Source organism: Pestalotiopsis fici (genome assembly GCF_000516985.1).
Source record: "Pestalotiopsis fici W106-1 unplaced genomic scaffold PFICI_Scf_3, whole genome shotgun sequence".
In the NCBI taxonomy this organism is placed as follows: Eukaryota; Fungi; Ascomycota; class Sordariomycetes; order Amphisphaeriales; family Sporocadaceae; genus Pestalotiopsis; species Pestalotiopsis fici.
Window position 1 is genome coordinate 295,849 of NW_006917093.1, and position 14,181 is coordinate 310,029.

The 14,181-nt window shown below is 50.6% G+C and overlaps 5 protein-coding genes across 5 annotated transcripts; 1 reads left to right on the forward strand and 4 right to left on the reverse strand.

The window, feature by feature from the left end:
- Positions 1 to 251: 251 nt before the first annotated feature.
- PFICI_04285 (uncharacterized protein) lies at positions 252 to 1,546 on the reverse strand (the record flags this gene model as incomplete). The annotated part of the gene is made up of 2 exons (XM_007832866.1): positions 252 to 1,283; positions 1,346 to 1,546. 2 exons carry the CDS (start codon positions 1,544 to 1,546, stop codon positions 252 to 254), a joined length of 1,233 nt encoding a protein of 410 aa, XP_007831057.1.
- A 435-nt stretch (positions 1,547 to 1,981) lies between these two features.
- PFICI_04286 (uncharacterized protein) lies at positions 1,982 to 2,619 on the reverse strand (the record flags this gene model as incomplete). Its single annotated transcript, XM_007832867.1, has 2 exons — positions 1,982 to 2,279; positions 2,348 to 2,619. 2 exons carry the CDS (start codon positions 2,617 to 2,619, stop codon positions 1,982 to 1,984), a joined length of 570 nt encoding a protein of 189 aa, XP_007831058.1.
- A 650-nt stretch (positions 2,620 to 3,269) lies between these two features.
- On the reverse strand, positions 3,270 to 4,746 carry PFICI_04287 (uncharacterized protein; the record flags this gene model as incomplete). The annotated part of the gene is made up of 4 exons (XM_007832868.1): positions 3,270 to 3,337; positions 3,394 to 3,682; positions 3,739 to 4,608; positions 4,696 to 4,746. The coding sequence occupies 4 exons, from the start codon at positions 4,744 to 4,746 to the stop codon at positions 3,270 to 3,272; spliced, it is 1,278 nt and encodes a 425-aa protein (XP_007831059.1).
- A 3,272-nt stretch (positions 4,747 to 8,018) lies between these two features.
- On the forward strand, positions 8,019 to 10,522 carry PFICI_04288 (uncharacterized protein; the record flags this gene model as incomplete). The annotated part of the gene is made up of 2 exons (XM_007832869.1): positions 8,019 to 10,171; positions 10,234 to 10,522. The coding sequence occupies 2 exons, from the start codon at positions 8,019 to 8,021 to the stop codon at positions 10,520 to 10,522; spliced, it is 2,442 nt and encodes an 813-aa protein (XP_007831060.1).
- A 653-nt stretch (positions 10,523 to 11,175) lies between these two features.
- Positions 11,176 to 12,498, reverse strand: PFICI_04289 (uncharacterized protein; the record flags this gene model as incomplete). The annotated part of the gene is made up of 1 exon (XM_007832870.1): positions 11,176 to 12,498. The coding sequence occupies one exon, from the start codon at positions 12,496 to 12,498 to the stop codon at positions 11,176 to 11,178; it is 1,323 nt and encodes a 440-aa protein (XP_007831061.1).
- Positions 12,499 to 14,181: the final 1,683 nt, after the last annotated feature.

The window sequence follows — 14,181 nt, forward strand, 5'->3', positions numbered from 1 at the left end:
CAGGCAATTCATGTGATATTGCTCACCTCATAGTCACTTTAGAACTGATTATAGCTGATGATCAATGCATATAGATGGGCGATTATATCTACTGTTCTTTTTTTGTCTTCTATACATTTGGCCTTCTCCGATGGCCGTCCTTCTATTTCCAAACGCCATGCAAATGCTCCGATGATCTCCGTATTGATACAATCAGCCTCTCCAAAGCCCAAAAATGTACAGCTTCCCTCGCCAAGCAACATGACTCCTACTTATATCGAAGTTTCAGAGTCTGCCAGCGGCATCCAAATCTCTAATCTCCGCAAGATGGTTTGGTACAGGAATAGCATGCACCCGCTTTGTACACTAGTCCACACAAAACGTGGACCGACACCTCGGAACCAACCGCCAAGTCCTTCAGTCTTGTAAATCAACTTCAGACCCTGATAAACTGAAGAGGTGTCTAATACGATTGCACCCGGCCGGGGAGTATGTGTCGATGGCGATGAAGTGGATATAGGCCTCCTTGCGCCAGGCTTCTTCGCCGATGTCTCCTTGACGCCAGCCTTTGCATCCACGCTGGTGCGCTCTTTTGTTTTTACAGGTTGGGGCGTCTCTATTTGTGTTTGTAGTCTGGTTTTGACGACATCCAGGGGGCAAGTAATGGCTCCCGCCAACCCTCCACCAGCAGCGCCAGTCAACAGCTCGAGTTCCGTACCAATGTCACGGCTCTGCTTGTATTGCTTTGCCCAAGTTTGAAACTGCTCGTAGAACATGAACTGCAGTGCTGAAAACGGCAGGTCTCGATAGAGGGTCGCTTTGTAGCCATGGAACAATGCCATGGGTCCTTCCACACGAGCGATTGTCTTTGCGGCATCGAATGTGCCACGATAGTTGTATCCAGAGTGGAAGTAGGGATTGTTGTATCGTCCCTGAAGTTGCAACCTCGTCTTGAGAACTTCCGATGGCACATAGACTACGGATGCCGCCAGGTCACCCAGAAAGCCGGCTGAAAGATACGCCACATGTTGTTGGACTCCGTAGTCGAGCATAAGCCTTTTACTCCATTCATATGTGCCAAAGAAGAAGACGGTCCCGGGGAATGAACCCATCATGGCCGGCAGCCACCCGCCGTAAAGACCGCGCCGTATACCTTCTTGCCGCCATATCGTGTAATATGAAGAGCCCAATGACGAATATCTCGGTGGGAAATGTGGGTCGCCTTGCTGTCGAGTCTTCACGGTATCGAGTGAATGCATCAGCATATCTCCGGTTGTACCTCCGAGGCCTCCAGCGAGCATGGACTGGTGAGCATGGTCAGCAAGACAATGTCTATCACGGAATGGTTGCACAAGAAGACACCAACATGTAATATGGGAGGGCGCGCCTCCAGCTCATCGTTGGGCGTCATGTCGACCTCCTTGAAAGAATGCGTTCCGGTGTTGAAATCAGGCAGAGGGCGCAACTCCTCCGAACGTCCATCGTCGTGTAATGAGCGAGCAACCGGATCGGGAGTGGCGGGAGTTGGTTCGGAGAAGAAATTGGCGATGCGGTGAGCCAAGGACATGGCCCTCAGTCACGTAACAATCAATAGTAGGGGGGGTCAGAGTGAAGGGAGTGAGCGCCGCTGCAATTGCAGGTCGCCGCTGTTGAGGGAACCAACAAAGACTGGACGCTGGCTGCTACTCAGTCGCAACTTTTTGCTGGGAAACCGTCCCTAGAAATTTTGATAGTACGTTAGACGCGCCCTGACGTTGACTGTGGCCCGTGCGTCCCAATTCTAGTCTCGACTCATTCTAGCTTCTCTGACTCTTTTGGGTGCATCAATATAAGAATAAAAAGAACATCATAGCAAGTACTGCATATCACAGTCATACACAAGCATCTTGTTGGTCTGCGTGGTTGACAGAAGGAAAAATGATGAAATATTCCAAGACCATTGAGACATGAATTTGGTTTCTATCAGTAACATGACGCAATGGCCGGTTTGGTATACTACCTACTATTGCATTCTGCCCTCGGGATTCCTGAACTTGCCGGCGTATTCCCACCACTTGATCCTCCCAGCTTTATGAAGCGGCCACAATATGTGCGTAGCTTTACCAATCACCAGTCCCGTGGAAATAGGCCCATATGTTTCACTGTCGAGCGTGTCTCGCGCAGCACCATCTCCTTCAACCCAGATATGACCGACCGGCACCTGCACTGTACGAGCAGGATATGGCTCGCGGGTCCGGATGATGTCTCCCTCGAGTCCAATGATTCTCTTGACTACCACCTTTTCTGGGTCCAAAGGACTCCTGAGAGTGAATTTCCATCAGTCCGACTTCCCGCAAGTAGTGATGGCCAAGAGCATGCAAGGACTTACCAAAATGTAATGATCATTCCCCGAGCCAAACCCTCCTGAGGCCGAAACTTGTAACTCCACACGAGATCCCGGCGGAGACTCGAGTCTTTGTCCGAGTTGAGGTAGGGGTACATTGAAGGTCCATTGATTGAGACGACTTCACCCACGTAGGATTTGAGCATGACGACCACGGGTATCCATGTTGCAAAGTAGAACATGTAGAAGCTGAAGTCGCCAAAAGCTCTCCATCTCTGATTAATCCGCACCCGGTTCCACACCGAGCGTACAGCCATGATATAATGACTGGCGCTGAAATTTGCACCTTGATGTGGTTGAGTGTGGTTTTTTAAAGTATCAAGAGTAGGCTGTCCATCGGGTTTAGTAGATAATACCTTTGGAGCGGGGGGCTCAAAGCTGGATATGTGCAAAGATTTTGACAGAACCCCGCTTGAAGCATTGGCTAGCTCCTAGCAAATATCAATACTAGTATAACCAAGCCACTCTGCTGCACAATTACATCCGCAAACAGTTGACGTGCAGACATAAGAGTCCACAGGATGTGGTTATAGGCTGCGATAAGAGATCGTCGACCTGAATATTTCATGAGTACAAGGTTTCGAGACCACAAACGATAATTTTGCTTGCCCGAGATTATGGACATTGTCGTGATGATAACACAAAATATTGCAGCATATCAAAAACAACAAGGGAATCTGCTTTGAATGGCATTGAAATTGAACTAATATGTACAGAACTACAAAGTTTTCTCCAATACATTGCAAATCAACCACCTTTGACGCCGTGCCCACATCAGAATTGCCCCCCTAGTGCCATATCAAACCATGAGATGCAATAAGTGTTCATGAGGTTCACTGTTTTTTTTGGGGGGTGTCTTTCTTTTTGGCTCCTTTTCCTCTATAGAAATACACTGCTTGAATGAAAATTAGTCTTGCTGATTTTCATATCCTTCCGGCTTCTCCAAGCCATTGGTTTCGAAGAATCTCGATGTGCCTGAAATTTGACTTGTGAGTAATTGTTGCAATTAATAGGCGTGGAGCACAACTTACAAGAGTAACCCTTCCAGTCAAAGTTGTCCTTGGGATTACAGTGGCATCCGAGTTCGAGTCTGGTCTTTTCGCCAGTGGGGCAGTGAGTGAACGGAACGTGGTAGTAGGCAATGTCGTTGAAGAAGTGGATTTCCTCCTTCTTCAAGAGAAGACCGGCAGCAATCGAGTGGACAGGGGCATCTCCCCATCTCTCGTAGAAGAAGCCACCGTCCTTGTCGAGCGACTCAAAGTAGTCAAGGTACGGCTTGGATCGCAGCCAGTTCAAGTTGCCAACCTCAAAGTTGGACCACTAGAAACTTGTTAGTGTACGAAAGTGAAATTAGCTAAAAACATGTGGTAACATACGAAGTGACAGTGGTTGTAGCTTTCACCACCATCATCACTAAGGAAGCCCATTGAGTTGCCCTCGGCAATGTGCTCGGGGAAGTTCTTTATGAATTTCTTGGTACTGTCCCAAAGCGTGGGGATGGTCTCGACATATTCGTACAAGCTGAGTACGAAACTGTACTTCTTCTTGTTCTCGGCCATGTAGCGGAATGGGTCGTAGTGAATGTCGCAGAAGAGCTCGATGCTGGGCTCAACACGCCAGTACCACTCGTAGTTCATCATGAGAGGCTGGCGGAAGAAGAATCCAGACTCGAAACGACACATGTGGCGGTAGCTGACAGAGTCACCGTAGATGATTTTGCGTTGAGCCATGTCCTCGCGCACCTTCTTGGCCTTGTCCTGATCAATCCACTCGGGGAAGGACCAGTGCTCTTTGGGGATCTCTCCATAATGGGTCTTGCCAGAGACGAGGGACGAGGTAACCTTCTTGAAGGTCGCGTCGAAAGGCTTGTCGTTGAGGAAGACCCAGTCGTAGTTGTAACGGCGATTGAAGCGGTCCTCGACCTGACGGATCGATCGCGCAATCTCCCAGACGTCGCTGTTTCGTGCAAGTGTGACAAAGGTGGCGTTCATACGGGGACCAGGAGCAGTGCCCAAGAGGTTATCCCAGCCAGCATCGGCGGGAGTCATGGCCATTGGGGCCTCTCCAAGGTCTTGGTGCGAGGTAGAGGGACTGCCCGGGCTGCTACCGATCGGGTTGCTGGAGGTCTGGTCGTGGTTCGAACCCTTGCCGCCTACCGATGATCCCTTACCGACGCCAAAGCTCTCGGGGGAGAGTCCAGCGCCATCGTACGAAGAATGCGAGATGAAGTAAAGAACGGCGATGAACTGATGAAAAAGGTGGTGGTTAGTTTCCTAGTCCAGAACCAGTGGGATTTTGCTTGAGACAGGTTGGGTCTCGACAGCAATACTTACAAAGAATGCAAACAAGATGTAGCGCACGATGCGCGCACTGCCAGCCGCCATCTTGCTGACGAGATATCAGTGCTGATGGGCGATGGGGTTGCAGTGGGAGAAGTGAAGAAGGACCTCAATGCTTCATGCAGATAAGAGGCCTCTGGGCTGGTGCTGGGCTGGGCCAAAAAAGTTGAACCGTGTCGTGTTCTAATGGATGGTTCCGCGTTGCAAGGGGCGGGGCGGCAAGTTATGTGGCAGCGATACGAGTACAAAGGGGGGATTCTTAGATCATGGCGTTCGTAAAAGGGAGATTAAAATGATCTACCGCATGTGCTTGTAGGCAGACAGGCTGGTATGCCAAGATACAGGTAGGGGTCCTACTTTTCGATCCTGCAAATGCACATGAATGTGAGTACACTTGAGAGGAGGTCAAGCCTATTGACACAAAAAGAACCAGATTGGAAGAACAAGTGGGAATCCAAGTGAACGAAAGAAGAAAAAGGTTTGGGAATTGCGGACAGTTGAGACGCAAGTCTGATCCCTTAATTGATGGCTTCAACTCTATTATGTACCTAGAAAGACACAGCGCGGGTGGCGGGCTGGCAAGACCTCGCCGGCAGTTTTACAACAAACCCTCCTTTGGGTGCAATCATTGTTCGATTGCTGGAGTAATCTGTAGAGAAGAATGGAGCTAATGACATGGGAAATGTCAAATGACAGCCGAGTTCCGCTTCATACAAACTTGCACATTTCTTTTCAAAAGTCGTCCTTGTATATTGATTTACCATGTCCACGGGTGGTAGATGCGAAGCAATAAATCAAGACACTCAAAACCGACCACAATGCAGCTTCAATTGAGTTTCTAGGTGCTCGTAAACTTGATGAGGACCAAGCATTTTCTCTCATTCCCGCCCTCGGCACCCTTGTAGATTCTTCAGCTGCTTTGAATGCAATTCTACGGGGGAACACGCTTCGTCCCATCTCTCCCCCATTCGATTGGCGTCGACGGCAGTGTCAGGGGTTGCCAGTCCCCAAAAAGACGTGAAAATATCGGGGCCCCCCTGTACCGTGCCCTTTCCAGATTAGCTGCCGCGTTCCCAGCGGGCCTCTGTTGGCCATTGGCCCACCTACAACGCCCCTCAAAGCGACCCCCCAAGAGCTACCCTTCAGCCTCTAAGAGCAGCCCTGAAGATCTCCCCAAGTTCTTGGCACCGTCCAGACTCAGGCCCAGAAGCTCTCTACCTTGTATAGAACAAACCGTCATCCCGTGTTAGAAGCTCTCTAGATTGGGGAGGTGACTTCTTGTGATAAGTCGTCAGCATTGTTTCGAATCGGCCAAGTCTCATTATGCTTATCGCTCGTCTGTATTCTAAAGGCGGTACATATCAAGAAGCCAAGAGGATTGAGGGCGCCTCTGACTGGCTAATCGAATATTGTGTTTGAGACACAGCCATCTTTGTGCCTACGTAGGCGTATCCATTCTCGGGCCAGATTGATGGATACCTCAAGTGTGTCTCGGATTTGTTGGCGCGTAAAGATTCGTGGCCATTTTTAATTAATGCTCTGGTTGTCTAAAGTCTAGCTTCAGTGCACTTTATCAGCTTTTACACGATTGACCACATCCAATTGACTGACTTTGCACTTGAAACATGACACTTTTGCCATGTCACTGAGATCTGGGGTTCAGACGTGCTGTCACATATATAATAAGACCGAGCAAAGCACCTGATCAACTAGGAGGTCTCCTATTGTCTTGATGTAAGCAAGAACAAGACTTTTCTGTTGCATACAATTCATATAATTGTTTCCATCGAGATGGCTCACATATTAAGCATATTTTTATCTTGTCATTTACTAGGGTGTAGTCTGCAATTTGACAATCAGTACTTATCCGCGAGTCGCAGATAATCCATTATTCCAGTCCGCAGGTCTTTGTTGTCGATTTTCTACTATTTTCTGCTCTAAATCACGCAAGATATCACGCAATGCATGCGGTTACCTGCACACTTGGTATGAGGTGTGCTCTCAAGTCTGATTTGGTAGCTGGGCATCATTTCTGTGGCAATCAAAGGCCGCGTCTAACATGAGCTGGAGATGTCCTTGACGATACTACTAAAGTCTAGAGCACCAAAGAACAAACAAAAGAGAAAGAGTGTACGATTATTAATGCAGGTCCCAAGAACTCTTTACATTTGCCGAAACTAACGCACATCTTGTAATGCTACTTTCCACATTGAGCGTTGTGGACATGCAAGCAAGCCTGTGCATTGTTTTCATGTATGTGTAGGCAGTAGTAGGTACTGTATGTAGGGTGTAGAAGAAGATCGTCAGCAGTGCCGGCGCCGGGTACCTTGCGGATCTGGGGTGGGCAAATCCAATTGCCTTGACGCTGATTAGTACATATGTAGGTAGTACAGCAATCCATCCATGACCCGCGGCCGGGCGGGACCTAGGGGCCTGGGTCAAACAATCTTCGGTGAGGATTAACCTGTTGCCGGGGGTCTCGCCGCCCGGACGCTTGGACCCGTTGGAATGAACCATGGGGGCCCGACCTAACCAACATCATCTCGCCGGACAAATCATCACCAATCCGTGCGCGGAAGCAGCTGTGATCTTGCCTCGTCGCCGGCTCGTCACAGACTCTGGCCTCCCTTTCAATATCATATTTTACCACCCTGCATTTGACGTCTTTCTTGACTCGGTCCTTCTGCTGTGTTTCTGCCTTATTTTGGTCCTTTTATCCAACTCTCATTGTCTTGGTTAACTGCGACAATCGGCGAACCTGCCTGGCAACTTTTCCAATCAGTTCGATTGCAGTCGCATCATGATTCAGCATTTAACCAGCACTCCAACCAAGCTTTTTCCTGAACGTTCTTAGCTGTGAGTCACTTTCTAATTGCCACAAGGCTACATCTATCCTCGCATTCCTGTTGTGTTGTTTCCCGGGATTGGAGCTGTCTGGCCGACGAGGGCCGGCACTATCATCCCCGTCTACTACCATCTGCCCCACGTTCATGACATCGCGATATTTTGCGTATCGTGTAGCTTCTCGCAACCCCCACCTAGACAATATGTTTGTCACTTGTCTCTGATTGTTGTTTTGGTCGCTACAACAATCTGCTCAACCTTCCTTCCAGTGTTGCGCAGTTGGTTGTTGCAGCTTGAGCACAATCGCTTTTGACCGCCCCACCAGACACTCCCAAAATAAACCATCTGGCCCTCCCTTTCTGGCCAGCACCATTTCAACTCCCCATAAACTTGGCTGACGAACTCTGGCTGTAGAATCATCCACGAAATAACGATCGCCCTGCGAAAAGACTATTGCCATGTCTGGTCACAACATGGCTGCGCCTGGCTTCGGCCAGACGCACGACCCCTTTGCCGATTTGTCCAAGTACGACGAAGAGCTGGAAGCATTGAATTTTGAGGATACGTATGATGGCCTTGGCGATAAGCTCGACGAGACCGACGACGCGTTCAACGACGATACTTTTGGTGGCGAAGATGCCTTCTCGTCTGCTCCGGTTGGCAAGGATTTTGACTTCTTTGGTGCTACATCCAAGGTCGCCGATGCTATGGAGGAGGAGCATGCTCGTTTCAGCCGCCATCAGCCTTTCGGGAAGGCTCCCTCTTCCGCGAGCCATGCTGCAGCAACTGGCTCTTATCACGGATATGCGCCTTATCCTACGGCCCAGAAGGCCACTCGCAGTGGTTACGAGAAATATCAGGATCCAGAGCCTGTCGCTGATCTCCAGGTTGATGCTTCCATCTGGGGCACGGCGCCCAAGCAACCGACCCCTGCCGCCCAGCCAGCACCACAAGCTGCCAGTCGCAAGGTCATGAGCCTCGAGGAGGTCGAGGCAGCAATGCGTGCCCAGTCTGCACCCAAGGCCACGCCCGTCCAGCAGCCTCCTCAGGGTCACTACCAGACTCAGCAGCCGCACCTTCAGCATCCTCGCCAAGATTTTACCGATATTCGTTACGCCCAGCAGGAGCAGCTTCATGCCCAAGGCTTCCCTGCTCACGATACTCGACAGTCTCAGCAACCTCAGATGGGAGGTCCGCATGGTCATCCGATCACCATTCTGCAGCGACCGTCATCCAAGCATGCCGCGCCGACCGTCCCCAGCCCACTGGCACAGCCGGCAGACTCTCCTGCACAGCACCACCAGCCTACGGTTACACCCACTCAAATCCTGCAGAACCCCAATCGCTTGTCGGGTGATGCTGCGCGTCTCGGACAACCTTCTCACAAAGCACAAAACTCCTTCTCTCGCCAGGGACCAGCCGTGCCTGCAGGCCAATTGGCCAATTTGTCGGAGCACGAGAAGGCAGCTTTCCTCGATGCTGAGGCCAGACGTGCTAAGCGCAACCACAAGATCCATATGCTGTCTCGCGACAATGGCTTGATGACACCCCACGATAAGAGCTTCATCACTCGAATCCAGCTTCAGCAATTGATGTCTGCAATTGGCGATTCTACAGAGGCTGGATCCGATGCTGCCCTGGGCGAGGACTTTTACTATCAAGTTCACAGCTCCCTCAAGGCTGTCAACCGTCCCAATCCCAACCAGCCTCTCAGCAACTTTGCCCAGACATATTTGTTCCAGACCGGCAATCGTCATGGTGGTATGAGACGTCATGGTCGTGGCCCAGAGAACCATGTCCAGCGTATGGAGCAGCAAGTGCAGCGCGCCGTTGAGGCTGCCAAGAATAAGCCAAAGAACAAGCAGCTCGTCATTGAGGGCAGTCTTGGCAAGATCTCTTTCAGTAACGCAAAGACGCCCAAGCCCCTACTAAATATCAAGCGCACTGAGAGTACTGGAGATGCACGACCTGGAAGTGCTCAGCGTGCTGTCAGTGTCAATGACCGCAAGGTGGCTCTTCGCGCGATTGAGAATGTCTACACCATTCTCATGAAGATGGAGGATCATGAAAGAACCATGCCGCCTCCTTCCCCCAATCCGAGCCCTGAACTCATTCAACAGCAAGCTGAATGGCAGGCTACGGCGGAGAAGCTGAATGGACAGCTCTGGGATGCGCTCAAGGTCCATGAGCAAATTGACCCTAGACAGGTGCACCCATTTATCACCTTCCTGTCGTACCCCAAGGGCAAGAAGGCCATTCCTCGGGCTTTCCGACAACTTAGCCATGAGCAGCGGACGACTATTCTCACCTTGATCATTGTTCACCTTGACCAGCTGGATGTTGTGCAAGGCGCTCAAGTCCAGTCTGGAGAGCCTATCAACCTTTCCGCCAACATCCGTGAGAGTATCGACTTGTTTTCCATGGCTGTGATGCCTCAGCTCTTTAATCTTTTGGCAGATGCCGAGCTGCAGATTATCACTGCTGTCCTCAGTATCATCATTCAGCGCCTCAACATTGACACAATTGCTCGGACTCGCGTCGGCATCTCCATGCTGACCATGATCCTCAGCCGAGCCGAGATCATCAAGCAGAGTGGCCATGCCAATGAGCAACTGTGGCAGCAATGGTACCAAACTCCTACTCCTTTGTTGCAAATAATTGTAAAATGATACCTAACATTGTGACTAGGGCTGCTACTTTCAACGGTTTCTTTAACCACCTGGAGCCAACTCTCCCTAGCATCTTCCCGGGCACCGTCACGTCTGGAGAAGACATCTACGTCTGGCAGTTCCTGGCTGCCATTGGTATTGGTGCCAGTCCCGAAGAGCAGCAGAGACTTGTCCTTGCTGTGAAGGACCGCGTTATGGATACCGTGGCCATGTCCAAGGCATTGCCAGCTGATATGGCCAAGCAGCGCCTTGATAATGTCAACCTCTTCATGCGATCCATTGGCTTGGACGTAGAGCTACTCCAGTAGGAAGAGCGGCTCTAGGAGTTTTAAAATCTCCAATGTATATTGAAAGAGTACAGAGTACAGCCTTTCCGCATTGGGAAGATCAAAATGCAGGACCTGTAGGAAGAAGTCTTAATCTGAAAACAGGCTCATGTCATGACTGACATGGTAAGGTCGCCTGCGTGCATCAATCATTGATCTATTGGGATCAGCACCCGACCGACCGACTGACTGACTGGTTCCTGGGCTATAGAACGAAGCTCAAGGCATTGTTCTAATGGAACACAGACGGGATGGCGAGGGTGGTTTCGAAGTTGCACGGGAATATGATGAAAAACGCAGAAGAGTAGAGATCTAGAAAGCTTTCTTCACGAGCACTAGATGCAAAGCATGGGCCAAGGCCCCAAACAATGTTGTCAGAATAGTTGATTTTATATTAAGCAGTAAACCGCGCCTTCAATAGGAATAAAAATTCCTTCAACCACAATTCCTTCATGTCCCTCTAAACGCCTTGTTCAATGCCATGTATAAACGCCTGTCGATGCAAGTTCCTCAACCCTTTTAAGCCTGACACATCAAGGATCCCCCATGTTTTTTGTACCAACAATGGCAAAGTGTTGAATGGTGTCACCCACTCGAGTCAACAGGTCGGCCAGATATCTACCGTCTTTGACGCCTTAATCAATCTCCATTGCATTGTCTTTGGTGGATGCCTTGGCCTTTGCTGTTGGTGCCCTTCTTGCTGCTGCCGTCGTCCCAGTGCTGGCAGAAGCAGCAGCAGCCGTGCCCGTGGCTGCTCTTCCTTTGCCCTTGGCAGCAGCAGAAGCCGTCTTCTTGCCGTCGGCATCCACCTTGCCCTCCTCGACCACGTCTTCGGGCTTGATGCCAGGCAGCGCAGTGGTTCCGTAGCCCTCTAGCACGCCCTCCTTGTCCTTGCCCGCAACACCGCGCAGGTAATCCTCCTCGCTCCACCGCGTCTGCAGCCGCATGGCCTTGCTCTGCAGGTCGCCCTTTTCGTCCTCGTCCAGCTTAACGTCCAATGCCTTGCCCTTGCCCTTGCCGGCGTCCTGGGCGGCCTGCTGGAACTCTGGAGACCGGTAGATGAGCGTCTTTTGGTACAGCTCCCAGGCCTCGTCCTTGTCGTCCTCGACGTACTTTAGCCTCTGCCAGTGCTCCATCTGCACCTGGCGCAGCCGGTCGGCCATGGTCTCGGTGCTGGGCTGGTCGCCGCCGGCGGTCGACTTGATGGTCATGGTAATGGCCTTGGGCGCGGGCGCGGGACCGCCAGCGCTGGATCCGTCCTTGGCGAGACCTGGTCCCTGGCCGGGGCCATCGCGCGGACGGGTCAGGCGGTCCTGTTCCGTTGCGGCGTCGAGGTGGTGAAGTTGCGGGCGCAGCTGAATTTCCGACTGGGCGGGCGTGAGGTGTAGATTGCCTCCCTTGAAGACTCCAACCATCCACCGGCACTCGTTGTCGCCAAAGTCGGCGTTGCGACCGGCGTACTGGCCACCCAGCGTTTGGGTGCGAAGGACCTGGTCGCGGCGCACCGCCTCGGTCCAGTCATATGTGTCGCGATCCTCCTCCTTACGGGGGCGGCCGGCGCGCGGGGCGGGCACGCCGACGCCGAAACCACCCGCCAGACCGTGACTACCACCGTTCTTTTGGTTCATGCTGCGCGTTAGGGCCTGACCCCAGCGCATGCCCTTGTCGCGATCGTAGGAGCCATCGTGGTAGCTGAGGGGCACGTCGACCTCGATCATGCCCGAGCTGGGCTTGATGCGCACCTCGGAGAGGGTCTGGAAAGGTTCACGCGTCGGGCCTTGCTTGTTGGGGTGCTGCAGGATTAGAATCTTGCGCGTCGACGTCGGCGGCTGGTTGCTAAAGACGGCGTAGGATGAGACGATGGGGTCGGAATCGTCGTTGTCGTTGTTGCTGGTAGAGGTGGAAGGGTCGATTGGGTCGGCCGCAGGGGACGCCGGCGGGGGGGCATCGACGTCCATGGTGCTTCTTATGTATTTATTGTTTTGTGTCCGACTGGGGCCTTTCTATGATTTGGTCTATGTTATTGTATTCGAGGTGAGTCAATGGGCACGCTGCTCTTTGGCCGCATGTGTTGGAGTTGAGCTTGCCGACATGGAAATTTTAGCGGGGTCTGGGGGCCATTGGCTTATCGTAGAACGTGGGGCTTATCGTGCCGGTATTCATGTCAAATCTACAGAATGATCCTGTCCAACGTATCAATCAGTATATTGGTGAATTGCCTTCCCCCTTACAAACTTGATATTAGAGCAATTGCACTTGATTCATATTTCTCTGTTTCAAGAGTCTTGAAAATAACATAGGTCCCTACGTAATGCCCGAGTAAACCAACGACCACCAAGGTTAGTTTGCCGTTGTTCCAAGACAAGGGCTCCTCTCACGAGCAATTCACATGATCGAACACCTCGGAGAACGTTGAAAGCTGTGCCTTTTACCTCATTTAATTTATTGAGCAACCTTTCGTTGAGTTGGTGTTCAAAAACGAACCCGCTTCCTCGTATACATGAATATTGAACATGGCCAAAAACTACAACCACATCCATCCCACAAAAACGCAAAAATATGGAGAAGCTGGGAATCGAACCCAGAACCTTTTCCATGCTTTATCGCATGCTAAGGAAACGTCATACCACTAGACCACATCCCCGGGGGTATTTACTGTTGAAGACCAGTTGGAATCATTGTTGAATGATTGGATGATGGCGGGAAGCATAATAGGGTATAGGTCGACGGTGTTACGTACGGGATGGGAATTGGGACAAATTAGGGGTCCACCAGGAAATTTACATTAGACGAGGAAGTACTAGGTAGATTAGGTGGTTCGAAGCTATGCAGATGAGATGGAGCGAGAGAGCGGTGAGTGTCTAATAAGTCGGGACGTGTTGGGGAAGATTTCAAAATTAGACAAGACGAATCAAGGCCATACATGTCAACTATGTATTTTGTGCCGGACTACTGCGAGACGTGACTGGCATAAAGATTTGGTTCCATTATACATGTGTAGGATGTAGACGGTTGTAGAAGAAGAGAGACGGATAACAAACTTGAATAATAAGAAAAAGCATGTGCCCAGGTGGGATTAAGAGTTTGCTAACATGACCAAAAAGTATACAATGACGAAAAGGGCAAAAGAATTGCTCAGCCACAGGATTGAACTGAGGACCTTCGCATAACTTGATATTCTCTTTTGAAGAATATTAGTACGACGCTCTAACCAACTGAGCTAGCCGAGCAATGTTGGTTGATGGAAAGTTGAGCTTATTTCAACTTGAGTTGAAATTGCAAGAAGAGAAAATTCTTTCCCCAAATGCTGATCCCGACATGTCCGTGATCGGTGCGTAATCCTGTTCGTGGGGTTGAGATGGAGCCGGCAGTCACCTAGCTTCCCGAAATGGCATCGATAAATGTGTGACTAAAATGCAAGACAGTGGAGTATTTTCTCCAAACTCCAACTCTCATGAGTGTGCATAGTGTGGTACGTAGAACAAGAACAGGATAGATACAACAAGCACTTTGAATCAAGGTATTATTTCACAATCTTTTGGGCTTGGGCTGGAGATGAATTTTTCAACTCTAGTCATGATTGTTATCTCCTTTGTACGTCGCAAGGTTTCGGCGCCATGTCCCAATATTTTCCTTTTCCT